Source organism: Haliotis rufescens, unplaced genomic scaffold (genome assembly GCF_023055435.1).
Source record: "Haliotis rufescens isolate VD_foot unplaced genomic scaffold, xgHalRufe1.0.p SCAF_3, whole genome shotgun sequence".
NCBI lineage: Eukaryota > Metazoa > Mollusca > Gastropoda > Lepetellida > Haliotidae > Haliotis > Haliotis rufescens.
In genome coordinates this window covers 56,398,753-56,416,259 of record NW_025964001.1, presented here as the reverse complement: position 1 = coordinate 56,416,259, position 17,507 = coordinate 56,398,753, and the positions used below count along the sequence as shown (strand labels likewise).

At 40.8% G+C, this 17,507-nt stretch overlaps 1 protein-coding gene across 3 annotated transcripts in view; it reads right to left on the bottom strand.

Moving 5' to 3' along the window:
- The window catches only part of LOC124148733 (L-asparaginase-like), a 53,071-nt gene that overhangs the window by 15,542 nt on the left and 20,022 nt on the right, over positions 1-17,507 (bottom strand). The window contains exon 1 of one of the 3 annotated variants that reach the window (XM_046519988.2): positions 12,376-12,655. The exons of the other annotated variants lie outside the window; for them this stretch is intronic. Coding sequence (XP_046375944.2) covers positions 12,376-12,439 — 64 coding nt within the window. The 5' untranslated portion in view covers positions 12,440-12,655. Of the gene's footprint in view, positions 1-12,375; positions 12,656-17,507 lie in introns of those variants that run through there. 3 annotated transcript variants of the gene reach the window in all.

The following is a 17,507-nucleotide window of genomic DNA, read 5'->3' as shown; positions in this document are numbered from 1 at the left end:
CGCTGAGAACGTTGTGATCATTACATTTCTATATTTCTCTTCTTTTTTAGATTTGTCTTGCTGTAGGAATTGCAAATGTGCATTCTTGTAAGTCTACGGAAGAAGGCAATCTTGGATGCGATAGCTTGTACCTAATTCTGTTAATGAAAATTATAATGTGTTAAACTGGAAACTTGGTAAATTTGATGCAAATCCAGTGGAAAGTGTAAAAATATCAAATCTATCCAAGTCGTGTTTCTAACAGACATATAGATTCAACCATACGCTTCAGTCATTTCTTCAATGGTGAAACTCAAATATACTCCAAGTCAAAAAAGTTTATCATTAGACCTTTTTTTCAAACATGCTTCAGACGTGTGGGATAATTGTGGTGTACAGTATGCACACGGGAACCACTGCAACTTGAACCAGAGCGAAGAGTACCAATATGTATATCGAGAGAGTGTGTATCACGAAACTAAATGGCAACAGGTATTTTATCGAGACGAATTAATTGTACCTGAACATTCTAGAAAATAATAATTCTGCTTCATATTGCAAATATTTTGGCTCATAAATTTAAGTACTCACCCAACCCCAATCCCCCCCAGCCCCCAAGACGAACAAAATTCCCTGCCCCGAGAATTTAACAAGAAACGAACTGACACAGTTCGCATACTATTGTGAAATATATCCGTCATGCTTATATTGACTTGCATTTGATACAACTTGGTAAAGCGGCTTTCCCCAATCAACGAAAACACAAAAAATAGGAATATTCATACACCTCACTATTTAAAAAAAGAAAGAAAAAAAATTGAGTTAACGCAGAGAATGTTGTGATAATTACATTTCTATATTTCTCTTCTTTTCTAGATTTGTCTTGCTGTAGGAACTGCAAATGTGCATTCTTGTAAGTCTACGATAGAAGGCAATCTTGGATGCGATAGCTTGTACCTAATTCTGTTAATGAAAATTATAATGTGTTAAACTGGAAACTTGGTAAATTTGATGCAAATCCAGTGGAAAGTGTAAAAATATCAAATCTACCCAAGTCGTGTTTCTAACGGTGTCCTCCCAAAACTTCTACATGCCAAAACTTCTACAGCTTAAAACAACAAAGTTTATGGTCCACTGCACCACTAATCTCCTGGCTATTACCTGTTGGGCATTGATTGGAACAGTCCAATTAATTAAGTGTACAACATACAACAAAACAAAACAATTTGAAGACAATGAAGACAATTTACTCATATAGCACTGGTATAAATAAATAGTACACACACTTTTTGCACTAGACTACTTTCTAATTTAATGTAAGCACTGGTATAAATAAATAGTACACACACAAATTTAATGTGACAACTGGCCTCACTCTGTCACATACAGCACTAAAATTACTATATTTCAAGTCTCTTAACCAAGTTTGAGAAGATGACTAACAGCATCAAGGAACTCGATAGGGGTTTTCTGTCCTTGAGTCAACATGTCCTTAAGACGTCTCAGGCGATTTTCAGTCTCTCTATAAACTCGCTTCCTGCTGGGTGGGGCGGCACCAAAGTCTAACTGTGCGATTTTTGTCCTGTCTGCACACTCAATCTTCTTAATCACTTCTACAAATCGGTAGATATTCGGGTGGCGGTGGGGTAAGGATCTGTATAGACGATGGTGAAATCCCTCAAGATTGTTGTTGGTGCGAGGGCCGGCTGTCTGGTGGTGATTCCACAAAGGTATTGGAAACCGAGCATCATCGTCAACCCAGTTGATGACCATATAGTCATTGAAGTCTTCAGCTCTCGGAACTGGTGGAGTTGCCTGCATAGCATCCAACCAGGTGTCCTGGACATCAAGTAAGGGCAGGAGGGCAAGTACAGCAGCTCTTCTGATCCATTGTTGTACTGCAGGATCTTCCTTGTACTGTACTGCTAATCCAAGATCCTGTGTCTTCCGCCAGATCGCCTGACAATAATGAAAAAAACAACCTTTGACGTCGGCATTCGGGAACTCTGTGTTGACAGCACGAATGGCAGCCTTCTCAAAATCCGTCTGGACAGTGGCAGGAGCGAGGGGACGGTTGAATCTCTGTTGGACTTCTGTTTTGAGTCGGCTGAACAGTCTGGTGTAAGTTGTGGTCTGTCTGTCAGGCGGGAGGGCGAAGACAAGTGGGTACATACAGGAACCACTTCTTGCATGTATCATGTATACTTGGTTCCACAGATCTGGGCAAGATGTAAATGTTCCGTCCATGTATACAGTGTCTGCAGACTGCAAAGCTTGGAGTTGGTCATGGGTAGAAAATACAACAATCTTGTTGGCATCTCCATCAGTGAAAAGCAGGAATGGTCGGCTGTCTGTTGTTTCAGTCCAGTATCCTTCAAGTTGGACTTCAGCTCTTGTCTGTGGGAGTGCTGGGATGTTCTTCCGCCTGTGTCGGTACAAGGCACTGCTCATGGATGGGAACGATGGCAGCAGCTGTGGCTGGTCTTCTGTAGCTACCTCATCGTTGTACAGGGTACGCATCGACGTGGTTTCTTCTCTGGCCCTCTTCCTCATGGTACTGATGAATCTTACTCTACTGCTGTCTTCAGGTGGATGGGTGTGATCAGAGACATTTCTGATGAAGTCACCTACAGTGGTGCATCTGCCCTTACAAGTGGAGTCTACACACTTCCAGTGAATGCATGTCTGTCTGACAACATTCTTGTTATAACGATAGCCATCTAGGAATACCTGCACAGTACCCTTCTGTGACATGACATACTCCACTTTCCTGATACCAGCCATAGTGATAAATTGTCATCGTAGTAGTATTATAGATTTTACGACCGCTTCAGCCGATGGCTATTTCGCAGTCGGGGCCAGACGGGTTTAGCAGTAATAAATAATAGTGGGTAATACATAAGTAATCGGCTGGCCCAAAAAAATGTAAGTTTAGGGGGGTTAAAGAAGAAAGAAATATAGTAAAGGGGTGTGAAGGGAAAAGAAGTTTAGCAGTAGTAATGTAGAGCTGAGAGAAACCTAATCTAAGGGAAGTAACTAGTGCAGAGACTTGATATAATATAAAATCAGTTAAGCTGATATGCTAGGTAATAATATGTATTATAAATGAAAAATAACAGTGGGGAAGGTGAAAAACCTATCATAAAAAGTGTGGGCTTACTGGCTGGGGTAGGGAGTCAGGAGAGGGGGGGTGGGTATAGGCCGTGCGCGTGGGAGCTGAGCTTGGGTTGGTGGCTGGTTGAACGGTAATAGTTGTTAGAGTATGGATATGGGCGAATTTGTCGCGCGGACGTCGGAGAAGTCGGTCCGCGCTGAGAATTTGGATCCCGATCCTAAATTGTAAATGTGTGGGTTTTAGGCATAGCGTTTATGCTGTACTTTGTTGGGATTTTCCTAAAGTTTGCTTATTAGATTTGTAGTTTTAAGGAATGTAGCTATATGGGTAAATTTAGTGGTATGGTTAAAGGGATCTAGAAGGAGTTGGATGTTGTTTTTGAGCTGTGGGGGGAGAGAGTTGTAAAGTTGTGTTTGTTGTTGTTTATATTGTGAACAGTGGTTGAATATATGGTCTAGTGTTTCAGGTGTATTGCAGTGAATGCAGTTTGGATGTGGGTGTCTTTTTTGTTTGTAGAGTGTCTCGTTTAGATTAGTTTGGCCTCTTAACATTCTATTAATGACTTTATCTGCTAAAATGGACTTTGTGAAGTTTCGACACTTAGTGACTGGTTTATTAAAGAGGGATTTTGTCAAGATTGACTTACAATTTTGAATATTAATTTTGAAATTTTGAGATAATGTGTTTCTTTTGATTAATGATTTTATCTCGGCTTTACTGGTGGTGAATTTAATACTTGGTGATGGTTGGGTGGTGGCTAATTTTGCTGCTGTGTCTGCTAATTGGTTGCCTGTTATGCCAGTGTGTGCAGGTGCCCATAAGAGAGATATTGTTTTGTTTGATTGTATGAGTTTTGTGTGAATGTCTATGATATTGTTGATAATGTCTTGCCTTGATTTCGATTGTTTGTTATGAATTTGGGTTAGTGCACCTAGTGAGTCAGAAATTATAAGGAAGTTAGTGTCATTGGATATTTTTATATAGTGATATGCACATTGTATAGCAAGTAATTCTGCTGTGGTGGTATGTGTGTAGTTGGTGTAGTGGAAGTTTGTGGTGATTGGTGTAGGTTGTGTGATCTGTAGGCCTAGTCCTGTTATGTCATTGTTGGTCTGTGATGCATCGGTATAGATATGGGTGTGGTTGGGCCAGTTTTGATGTATGTAGTTATTAGATATTTCCTTTTTATCAAGATTTTTAGGGTCAGGATGTGAGATGAATGTTTTGTGGAGTGAGAGGTCTGTTTCAGGGGGGGGTTTGTCATTTATGTATATATTTTGGGGGCTTATGTGTTTGATGTTTTCTAACTGATGTATTCTTAGGAGTTTGTAGAGATGTGTAAGATAGGGGGCTAGGGTATGATTGTTTTTGAATTTCTTTAAGGTTGCAGGTCTAAGGTTGTTGTATTTGGTGATAATTTGTTTAAGGATGGGGTTTTGTTGGGCCCCAGCCCAGTAATTGAGAATGGTTTGGTTGCGGCGGAGTTGAATGGAGGTGGTTCCTGATAGAAGCTGAAGGGTATTTAGGGCTGTACCGGTTCTCGTACCCAGGGCTATCTTTAAAGCTTTATATTGAATAGAGTTTAGTTTGTTATTAAGAGTTTCTGAGATGGAGCTGAGGACCGGGGCAGCATAGTCAATCTTAGATTGAATTAGTGACTTGTATATATTAAGCAGTGTTTGTTTGTCAGCGCCCCAATCAGTGCCGCTGATGGCTCTCATTAAATTTAAGTCTTTTTGACATGATGTGACCAAATTATGAATATGGGGGGCCCATGTTAGGTGCTGGTCAAAAGTAATTCCCAGAAATTTGGCTTCCTTTTTGAATGAAATGGTTTGATCGTTAAGGGTGAGTTTGGGTGTGCAATTTGGCTTATGTCTATTTTTGAAAAGTAGGCCGATGGTTTTATTAGTATTAATTTGGAATCCCCACTGGGTTGCCCAGAGTTCTATGTGATTCAGAAGGGGTTGAATTCTTTTTTGGATCTCTTTTATAGATGTTGACGACGTCCAGAAGGAAATGTCATCTGCGAATTTTGCAGTAGTTGTTTTTTTAATTTTAGGTGGGAAAATGTCGTCAATCATAAAATTAAAAAGTGTTGGTGAGATTATACTGCCCTGTGGGGTACCATTGTCTAAAGGATGTGGGTCAGATAGGGTGTTGTTGGTTTTAACTGTGATGTTTCTGTCTGTTAAGAAAGAGTGTATGAAATTTAGGATTCTACCATCTATGGCTTTTGCTTTAAGTTTTTGGATTAGGCCATGATGCCAAACCATATCAAATGCTTTACTAAAATCTATGAAAATGGCCACAGTATATTGTTTTTGGGCGAGTGCTGTTTTAACGTCATGTTCTAAATGTAAAACGTGGTCTAAAGTTTGTCGGTTTGACATAAAACCACTCTGGTCCTCATTAAGTAGTTTTTGGGAAGAAATTTGGAATTTTAGTCTATTGTTTATGACGGATTCCATTATTTTACAAATATGGGAGGTTAACGAGATAGGGCGGTAGGAATCCGGTTCTTTGGGGGGTTTACCTGGTTTGAGAACCGGTACTACCAAAGCTGTTTTCCAGGCATGGGGGAGGGAGCCTGAGGTCCAAATTTGATTGAATAATTGGAGAAGAAGTTTTTGAATTTTAGGGGGAAGGTGGTTTAGGATAGTATAGCTAATATTGTCTGTGCCTGTGGCTGGGGCTGTATTTTTGTTATTGATGGCTGTTTGTAGTTCATGTATGTTTATTATTTTATTGTATGACATGCTTGTGAGGGGTGGTCTAGGGGAATAAGTGGGGTAATTTTTAATAGTGTCTTGCATAATGGGGGTGTGGTTGGCGGAGCTGCTAGTGGCCGAAAAGTGAGCAGCCATGGCGTTAGCCTTTTCTCTATCTGTATTTAGATTAGGGAAAGATGGGGCTGAGAAGGTTTTTGAAGTGCCCTTTATGGCTTTAAGTTTTTTCCATAGAATTTTGGTATTTTGTTTCCCCATTTTCAAGGAACTGGTAAAAGTTTGCCAATGTTTTCTTTTGGCTGCTCTTATAAGTTGTTTAGTTGAGTTTCTGAACTGTTTTGCCAAGGGGAGTTTGGTTATGTCCCGCTTGGCTTTATTAAGTGCCTTTTTCCTAAGTTTTCTAGAATTATCTATTTCTGAGCTCCACCAGGGGACAGTGATATGGTGCGGTGAAGTTTTGACTGTTGGAATGCATTGGAGGGCTATATTGTGAATTTTGTTTGTGAAGTTTGTATTGAAGATGTCGTTGTCAATGTTGTGTATATTTTGTATGTTTATTTGATTGCAGAGTATGTGGAATGTTTTCCAGTCAGCCTTTTTAAGATTGAACTTGGGTTGCTGGGAGGAGTTATCTAATGGGGTAGCAGTTTGGGATTTGGATAGGGGGGGGGTTGGGGTGGGTAGGGATAGTGAAATTTTGATGGGCGTGTGGTCACTGCCCCAGGTGTCCGAATGGGCCTCCCAGCAGAGTTTAGGATGGAGATGGGTGGTAGTGAAGGTGAGGTCGATTGCTGAGGGGGAATGTAGGTGGCTTGTGGGGTATCTGGTAGGTTGATTTTCATTTAGGCAAATAAGGTTGTTTGATTCTGACCATTCTTGAATTAATTTTCCGAATTTATCTATATAGTTTTTTGTGCCCCACAGTGGGTGGTGAGCATTGAAATCGCCTAGAAAAATGGTGTTAGGTTCAATGAATTTTGATAAGACATTAAGGTCTTCAGCCGAGAAAGGTGTTATTTTGCTATGATAGACATTTATAATACTGATTTTAGTTTGGTGTATAGTTGTTTTGATGGCCAGGCATTCCAGGTTTGGAGTAGGAATATCTATTATGTCATAGTCAAGATGGTTTTTGATGAAAATGCCCAGGCCGCCATGTGGTGGTCCTGGGCAGTTAATGGGTCGGGGTCTATCTTTTCGAATGAGAAAATAGCCTGGAATTTTGAAGGTCCTTTTGGGGGATAGTTTAGTTTCTTGGACTGCGATTAATAGTGGAGAAATTTTTTTTTGAAGGGCGATGAGGGCCTTGAGCTCATGCCCATTGGTGGCGATCCCGTTGCAATTCCACTGTATGAACACCATTAGTTGGTTTTAGAATGAGGGGGAAGTTAAATGGATGGTGTTCCGGGGCTAATTTAGAATAATATGGACAGGGTTTCATTTAAGGGTCCTTAAGGCTGCCTGGAATTGTTGTAGGGTTTTTTGATATATGTTTGCTTGGTGGGCTAGGGAGTGGAGTTTCTTGGTAGTGGGGTTTCTGAGAAGAATGGCTGCTGATATAAATTCTATGATTTTGTGTGTATTTGAGTGAAGTTTTTTGGGTGTGACTATAACTTGAGGGGTTGTTTTGAGTGTTTGGAGTTTGTGGGAGAGTAGTTGTTTCCGTGTAGTGTTGATCCTGTAGTTGATTTGTTTGTTTTTATGTTGAGGTTGGTTTGATGGGATTGGAATGGCTGATCTAGCTGGGTGGAGGGGTTTGGGAAGGGACAGGTCTGGTTGGGGCTGTATGGGAAGGGATGGGACAGAGGGGGGGGCTGTTTGAATGGAGAGGAGGGACGGGATGGGGGGTTTAGGGGAGGGGCTAGGGTCCTGGGTAAGAGGGGTTGTACGGGGAGGTTGGTGTGGGGCTGGGGGCAGGTGGGGTTGGGGGGTGAGTAACAGGGCCAATTTGGGAGCTGTTTGGGGTTGGGGCCTGTGGGAGGGGTGTGGGTAAGGTTGGGGGAGGGGGGTAGAGGAGGGTGGTGGGGAGAGGGAGGATGTGGGGACGGGGTTGGGTAGTAGAGGGGGGGGTGGTGCTTGGGAGGGGTTGTGATTCCTGAAGAGTTGTTTTCGTTTTCTCCCTTGGGGGCGGGGCGGGGGGGGTAGGGTTTCTGGGAGGGAGCTAGACAGTGAGTCAGTTGTAGAGTCAAGGTCGATGAAGTCAGGGATGGAGTTGTATATTGGAATTGTAGCTGGTTTGGGTAGTTGGGCTTTAGTAATGTGTTTGTTGAGCTTAAGGATGTGTGACTGTTTAATCGGGCAGGTGTTTTGGGTAGCTGTGTGTCCCTCTGTCTTACAGTGTATGCAATATGCGGCCCATGTGCATTCTGTGGCTTCATGTCTATATGAGCCACACTTTTGGCACATGGGTGGCTGTCTGCATGTGGATGTTGGGTGGGTGAATGAATGGCATATGGAGCATTGGGGGGGGGTTTTCCTAACTGGGTTGACTTTGAATGTAAGTGTGCCGAAAGTAATGTGTGTGGGGAGTTCAGTTGATTTAAATGTAAGAAATATTGTTTGAGTTGTTGTCCTGCCCGGGATGGGTGTACGGTTGTTTATGCTTTTAAAGTGTATGATCTTTGGTTGGGTGTGAAGTTTGTTTGCCATGTTGATGTAATCTTGGATGTCTTCTAGTGTATCCCTGTAATCTATGTAGATGACCCCTTGTATTTGTGTAAACCATTTAGGCACCTGCCATGTGATGTTGAGTCCGTCTATGAGTGGTTGTTTGCTGGCATGTATGAGTGTTTCATGGTTGGGAAATGTAAGTTTGTATCCCCTGCCGCATTTGTTTATGTATTTGTATGTAATGTTTGCTTTGTGCAGGCAGAGGGCGAATTTGTTGGTCGAGAAAGTGTCGTTTAAGGGTGTGGATGTTGTAGAGAATGCGAGTAGAATGTGTTTGGATAGTGTGGTTGTTTGTGGGGGGGTTTGTTGGGAGCAGGATTTTTTGGTAGTTTGTTCTATTTCAGGGGGTGAATGGGAGGGGCGTTTTGTTTGTTTGGGTGATGGATGTCTGTTATCTGAAGGGGGTTGTATGGCCTGGCTTGGGGTTTGGGGTTGTTGTATTATAATATGGGGTTCAACGTGTTGATGGGAGGGGGGTTGGTGGTTTGTAGTGGTAGGGTTTGGGGTGGGGGGAGAGGGGGATGTACCTGACGGGGGTGGGGGGAGGATAAGGTTTAGTTCTTCCAGGTCGAGGCCGAAATCAAAGGGGATTGGGTTTGTGGAGTGTGTTGGGGTGAGACCTGGAAAGTGTTGTTTGCTGTTTATGGGTGTGGTGAAAAGGGAGGTTGAATGAGGGGATGGACAAGGGGGGGAGTCCATGTTGTAAGTGGTACGGTATGGGGGTTGTGGGGGGGGGGGGGGGGGGGGGTGATGGCGATATGTAGTCTGGGGAAGTGTAGTACAATAATAACAAAAGAAATTCAGAAATACAGATAATAGGGTGAAAATAAGCATGCAGTAAAGGGAGGAGGGGATAAGGTATAGATACTTATCGGTGAAAAGATGCACTTTTCTGATGGATTGGTGTGATTTGAGGGCTGAGAGCCGAGTAGAAGTCCTAGCCCAGTGGCCGGCTTGGCCGGGGGGCGAGCGTGGCGTTCGCTAGGGGGCCTTTAGGGAGTTGAGGTTCGAAATCCCTTGGTTTTGACACTGTTCAAAATCCCGGTATTTGGTTGGAAGGCGTTGGTAGTTAAGATGCGACAAAATGGCGTCCGATCATTATGCCGGAAGTAAACAAACTCGGTGGTGTGTGGTGGTGTGTGAAAATTGTCATCATGATGGACTCTAGTTATATACTATAGTGTTAATCCACAATAAATTGAGTAAACCCAATTTAAGGTTCAAACTTCTCTCAGCCCGACAACTTGTAAGTTGCTTTTCCTACATACACATGAAACCTTTTGATCTTTAACAGTGTATAATTGTGATTTCCTTAACCAGTTAATTGCATTGTAAGTGACGGGTCTTTTTATTATAATCTTCTTTATCTCCAAATAAGTTGTTTTCATTAGGTACATATGTAACTATTTAATCTTCCCAAAGTACCCTTCTTTGCCTTTCTAAAACAACATCGTAAAGAAGCTAATGAGCCTTCTTAATTACAGGAGGACTATACCATTATAACAATAGGTAAACTCAATCAGCCATGACAACTCTCTGTAGATGTTTTGGCATGTAGAAGTTTTGGCATGTAGAAGTTTTGGGAGTGAACCGTTTCTAACAGACATATAGATTCAACCATACGCTTCAGTCATTTCTTCAATGGTGAAACTCAAATATACTCAAAGTCAAAAAAGTTTATCATTAGACCTTTTTTTCAAACATGCTTCAGACGTGTGGGATAATTGTGGTGTACAGTATGCACACAAACGGGAACCACTGCAACTTGAACCAGAGCGAAGAGTACCAATATGTATATCGAGAGAGTGTGTATCACGAAACTAAATGGCAACAGGTATTTTATCGAGACGAATTAATTGTACCTGAACATTCTAGAAAATAATAATTCTGCTTCATATTGCAAATATTTGGGCTCATAAATTTAAGTACTCACCCAACCCCAATCCCCCCCACCCCCCAAGACGAACAAAATTCCCTGCCCCGAGAAATTAACAAGAAACGAACTGACACAGTTCGCATACTATTGTGAAATATATCCGTCATGCTTATATTGACTTGCATTTGATACAACTTGGTAAAGCGGCTTTCCCCAATCAACGAAAACACACAAAAAATAGGAATATTCATACACCTCACTATTTAAAAAAAGAAAGAAAAAAATTGAGTTAACGCTGAGAATGTTGTGATAATTACGTTTCTATATTTCTCTTCTTTTCTAGATTTGTCTTGCTGTAGGAATTGCAAATGCGCATTCTTGTAAGTCTACGATAGAAGGCAATCTTGGATGCGATAGCTTGTACCTAATTCTGTTAATGAAAATTATAATGTGTTAAACTGGAAACTTGGTAAATTTGATGCAAATCCAGTGGAAAGTGTAAAAATATCAAATCTATCCAAGTCGTGTTTCTAACAGACATATAGATTCAACCATACGCTTCAGTCATTTCTTCAATGGTGAAACTCAAATATACTCAAAGTAAAAAAAGTTTATCATTCGACCTTTTTTCAAACATGCTTCAGACGTGTGGGATAATTGTGGTGTACAGTATGCACACAAACGGGAACCACTGCAACTTGAACCAGAGCGAAGAGTACCAATATGTATATCGAGAGAGTGTGTATCACGAAACTAAATGGCAACAGGTATTTTATCGAGACGAATTAATTGTACCTGAACATTCTAGAAAATAATAATTCTGCTTCATATTGCAAATATTTTGGCTCATAAATTTAAGTACTCACCCAACCCCAATCCCCCCCACCCCCCAAGACGAACAAAATTCCCTGCCCCGAGAAATTAACAAGAAACGAACTGACACAGTTCGCATACTATTGTGAAATATATCCGTCATGCTTATATTGACTTGCATTTGATACAACTTGGTAAAGCGGCTTTCCCCAATCAACGAAAACACACAAAAAATAGGAATATTCATACACCTCACTATTTAAAAAAAGAAAGAAAAAAAATTGAGTTAACGCTGAGAATGTTGTGATAATTACGTTTCTATAATTCTCTTCTTTTCTAGATTTGTCTTGCTGTAGGAATTGCAAATGTGCATTCTTGTAAGTCTACAGAAGAAGGCAATCTTTGATGCGATAGCTTGTACCTAATTCTGTTAATGAAAATTATAATGTGTTAAACTGGAAACTTGGTAAATTTGATGCAAATCCAGTGGAAAGTGTAAAAATATCAAATCTATCCAAGTCGTGTTTCTAACAGACATATAGATTCAACCATACGCTTCAGTCATTTCTTCAATGGTGAAACTCAAATATACTCCAAGTAAAAATAGTTTATCATCAGACCTCTTTTTCAAACATGCTTCAGACGTGTGGGATAATTGTGGTGTACAGTATGCACACAAACGGGAACCACAGCAACTTGAACCAGAGCGAAGAGTACCAATATGTATATCGAGAGAGTGTGTATCACGAAACTAAATGGCAACAGGTATTTTATCGAGACGAATTAATTGTACCTGAACATTCTAGAAAAAAATAATTCTGCTTCATATTGCAAATATTTGGGCTCATAAATTTAAGTACTCACCCACCCCCCCCCCCCCCCCCTCAGAATAATATTACGTCATTCTAATTTGGGAGCAAAGCCCAAAATGACGCAAGGCCATGGAGTGGACAAACCATGTATACCCCGTTTTGAAAGAAACTGGGGGAGAAAAAATAGCATGAACAAAAAAATATCAACATCCGTTATTTTGAAAAAGTTATACTAAAGTCAAATAAAATGCCCTTTACTCAAAATGTAAGCATCGCATACACAACATATAAATTTTGAGAAATTCTTAAGTTTTTTGACTGGTTCCTGTGAACATTATTTACGTTATGTCTGAAAACTGATATAATAATAAAACCTCATACCGTTTTCCCCGTCAATCATTCCGAATGTCCCTCCTGTATATATAACTAAGGTTCTGGACTCCATGCCTGGCCGTACTGCTCCCTGACGAGTTACTGTCTGACTGTGTGCTGGTGAACACACTTTTTAAACCGAAAGTAAATCTATTCCTGGGGAATTTCTCGTAAGCGCTATTTGAAACGTCCTGTCCAGTAGGTATTTGTTCAGAATGCTTCCTTTCGGTGTATTACCAAACTCCTTCACATGCCCCGACCTATCACAGTCCGCTCCACACCTCCATATTCTCCCTCCATCTCCACATCCACCGCCATGAATTAAAACCACTCAACCCTCACACATCAACCCCAACTCTCCACATACGAAACAATCTCGTACCTCCACATCTACACCCACCCAGCTTTCCATATCCCCCAGGCCACAATCACCTCAACCCACCCTACACATTTCACCCTCAGCTTTCCATATCCCCCAGACCACAATCACCTCAACCCACCCTACACATTTCACCCTCAGCTTTCCATATCCCCCAGACCACAATCACCTCAACCCACCCTTCACATTTCACCCTCAGCTTTCCATATCCCCCAGGCCACAATCACCTCAACCCACCCTACATATTTCACCCTCAGCTTTCCATATCCCCCAGACCACAATCACCTCAACCCACCCTACACATTTCACCCTCAGCTTTCCATATCCCCCAGACCACAATCACCTCAACCAACCCTACACATTTCACCCTCAGCTTTCCATATCCCCCAGACCACAATCACCTCAACCCACCCTACACATTTCACCCTCAGCTTTCCATATCCCCCAGACAACGATCACCTCAACCCACCCTACACATTTCACCCTCAGCTTTCCATATCCCCCAGACCACAATCACCTCAACCAACCCTACACATTTCACCCTCAGCTTTCCATATCCCCCAGACCACAATCACCTCAACCAACCCTACAAATTTCACCCTCAGCTTTCCATATCCCCCAGACCACAATCACCTCAACCAACCCTACACATTTCACCCTCAGCTTTCCATATCCCCCAGACCACAATCACCTCCACCAACCCTCCACATTTCACCCTCAGCTTTCCATATCCCCCAGACCACAATCACCTCCACCCACCCTACACATTCACTCTCACCATTCCACATCCACCCATCCCACCCCACCACAACCATCATATCAATCCCATCATCTTCACCCACCCCAACCACCCACATCCATTCCTACATATCCACCCTCACCATTCCACATCCACCCATCCCATCCCACCACAGTCATTACATCCACCCCATCACCTTCACCTCATCCCACCACAACCACCCACATCCATTCCTACATATCCACCCTCACCATTCCACATCCATCAATCCAACCCCACCACACCCATCACATCCACCCCATCATCCTCACCCCACCCCACCACAACCATCCAAATCCATTCCTACATATCCACCCTCACCATTCCACATCCACCTATCCCACCCCACCATGTTCACCCCACCCCACCACAACCACCCAATTCCATTCCAACATATCCACCCTCACCATTCCACATCCACCCATCCCATCCCACCATCGTCATCACATCCACCCCATCACCTTCACCTCACCCAACCACAACCACCCAAATCCATTCCTACATATCCACCCTCCCCATTCCACATCCACCCTCACCATAACACCCACCCGACCCCACCTCATCCATCCCAGCCAGCATCCCTTCACCCCCGTTTAATCCACCAGTGCAATTGGGTCGGCGTATATCGACGTATATCATCACCCTTGTCATAAGTCTGTTTCGGTGCAACAGGACCAGAGTGATATTTAATCCTTTCCCCTGCCAGCATGAATTCAGAATTCTCGAGGAATTGTAACGTCAGCGTAAAAGCAATTTCTCGCGCTTTTATCGCCCTACGTCACTGATACCGTGCTTGACACACTTATAAGTGTCTTTATGTTATCAGTATTTGTTTGAATGTTTGTGTGAGCGATTTTTTTTTTTTGCATTATTTTTTTTTTTTAAATTTCTCATTTTCCAATCCAGTTTTGCCTTTTTATTTAGCACAAATAATTCCAATTTTATATCTTGCAAGACCATCCACCATGTACAGCTGTGGTTCCGTATTCCGCCATCCCTTTCTCGTTTATATCGTCTTTTCTACAACCTTGGGGCTACGGATCATCACAAAGAAAGTTTTCGAATACAAATCGAGAACCAAATCCTTTAGGGTCTTTGTAAAACAAGTTGGCGGTCCATTTGTTTCAGATCTGGAATCCTTTTTCAAAGATCATTTTCGATGCAATGGAGCATACTTATTTCGAGGTATGATATTATTGGAGAGACTGGTGTGTAGATTTTATTAATATCATGTATTCATTGTGTCCACTAATCTACTCTAGATCAGATACAGAAGAACCTTGACCAGGTATGCTACAGTTTAGCTAAAAAAAATATATTTGTCACGTTTCTATCCTGAATGGTTTTAACTCAAATAACTGTGAACTGCTTTCATTAATAATGCTGAAAATATATCAAAATTGAGGTTGCTGGGGTATTTATAATTTGACAGAGATCTAACGAACAGTAGTAAGCTTAGAACACACATGAAATTTAAGAATACTCTTTCTGTACCCTTGTGTACACACTAAGTTTTATGTATTCATTGTCTTATTGTGTCTGATAAGCCTTATGGCTGGACGTTACTTTTAAATTAAATGTCATTTTTTTCTATTTACACAGCTAATGTTATAAACCATTTTTCTCTCTTATTATTCGTGGGTCTCAAAGTAGTATTTTTGCAAATTGTGAAGATGGTGTTTATCTCACTGCAGATAGACACGATCAGAAGTTTACAGACTGAAACATATTCTAAGAATTTGTGCTTAGCGGTGAAATTTGAAAGTTATGACATTAAGAAATGTGTGTGTAACGAGCTGGACACGAAATTGTTTTTGGGGTGTGGTCAGTTTTATTTTATAAAAAAATGTGTATACTTTTTCAGTTCTTTGTCATAGAGCATACATTTCAGATATATTACTTAAAGGCGAAACGGGCATTATTAGCTGTACTTTGGATGCGAAGATCTCCAGCTGGTATTTGATTTCTTATATGATTGTGAAAATTGGGACTTAAACATGAGTGAAGACAAAGAAACTTGTAAACGGTTTTTTTGTACAACTATCAACTGATGTTATCCGAAGAGATCTTGAGAGATATACACTTATATTTCGCATTTATACGCTGTGTTAGATATTGGTTTAAACTGTTCGACTTGTCCTCCACACGCTGAAATCATTTAACATGTTATTACATGCACCAGAGAGGGGTAAAATTAACTGGGTTTCAAAATAATATATGTTGATTTGTCGACTTGTGAAAAACTCAAATTGTTCCCCTTTTCCCCTCGGAAACATCTTAAGGCTCAATATGAGCAAGACTGGCATCGTGCAATTTTGGGTGGTTCTAAAACACTACACACATAAATGTTTCAAATAAATGTTTAGGTTTGAAAAGTGCGTCAAAGTGATTTCACTTGATACGTTTAGGATAGCCTTGATATGACATATATCATAATTTAATAATTGACACAGGTAGATATTAGGGCATTGTCAGAAAGGCCCGATTATGTCTATATTGCTATTGGGGATGTCCAATGCAATTCCCTATTTTGACTTGAAAAGGTTTTTTTTTACTCTGAATCTTTATGCATAGATCTAAAGTTATAATATGAAAGAGGTGAGACTTTAACCACAACCCCAAATTTGGCTTAAATACTCACCATTTGACTGTATTTAAGTAACATACATACCCACTCATACAGTTAAACCCGGCTTTAAATCCGTCACAAACAGAGTTTACAACCACTGCAGACGCTAGGAAATATACTTAAACAATGGTCATGTTTACATAGTTACTAAGTTCAATATGTGCACAGACAGTACTAAGATTATTAGTTTGTTTCAAAATTAATATGGCAATGTGTTTTGGTCTCATGATAAGTACAATCATGTATGTGACAGGGGATATTATTGATAACAACTCATTTATTATACATAGATGTAGTAAATATGGCTTGATAAGTAGAATAGCAGTCAGTGTGGTTGTAAACGCACTACTGACTAAGGCGTCACTTCTCAATAATTGACAGACAATTAAAACCAGGGAAACCCTCAAATAAGCCTGTTTCATAACCACCCCATCTCCCTAAACCCATACAATCTGCAAAGGTATGGAAACAACTATTAATAAAAGTTTCCATTTGAGAATGTATTTTAAGGACCAAAGCGGCTTTCCGCCAAACCGGCAACCTTTAGACCACATTTTACTTATGTAACAAGGAGTAAAAACAGTCCAAACCCAAAACAATACACATTGACCATATAACTTCAGTTGAGCATTTGACATTGCTTGGCATAATGGCTTTTTACAACAAACCAACTCCAAAACAAGGCCATAGAGGGAAAAATTCGTAATTTCATACATTCATTTTTAACAGACAAAAATATAAAAGTAACATCAAACTTCTTGTGTGTTTTGTATGTACGCATTCATTGTCTTATTGTGTCTCATAAGCCTTATGACTGGACGTTACTTTTTAATGATATATCAATGTTTGTATAAACACAACTTATATTACGTATATAATGACACTTAAATAAGTTATTTTTCTCTCTCATTATTTGTAGGTCTCAACGTAGTATTTTTGCAAAACAGATGCGTGACAAATATACTTCAGATGCAGATCTTCACATGAGTACCTCATGTCTGAATAATAATCACAGCTTGTTTACAAATGAAGGTAATCTTCAATTGAACTCAAACCCTTGTTACATTCACAGCCAAACGCAGTAGTAACTGAGTGCCTTGAATCAATTTTTCTGAAGCTGTGAAACTGTCTCCCTCTGCTGATATTATTGATTTGAGAGTGAACTATGACATCAGGGCTGTAAATTGGTATCGTATAGAGACATGCAGACGACATTTGAAGTGCTTTTTTTTCTTTCAGCTACGTGAGTACCAATCCTCAGAACGTTTTCCACGTGATCCAAATCATCGTCGAGTCACATGAAACATCATGCGACGACATTTGAAGTGCTTTTTTTTATCAGCTACGTGAATATC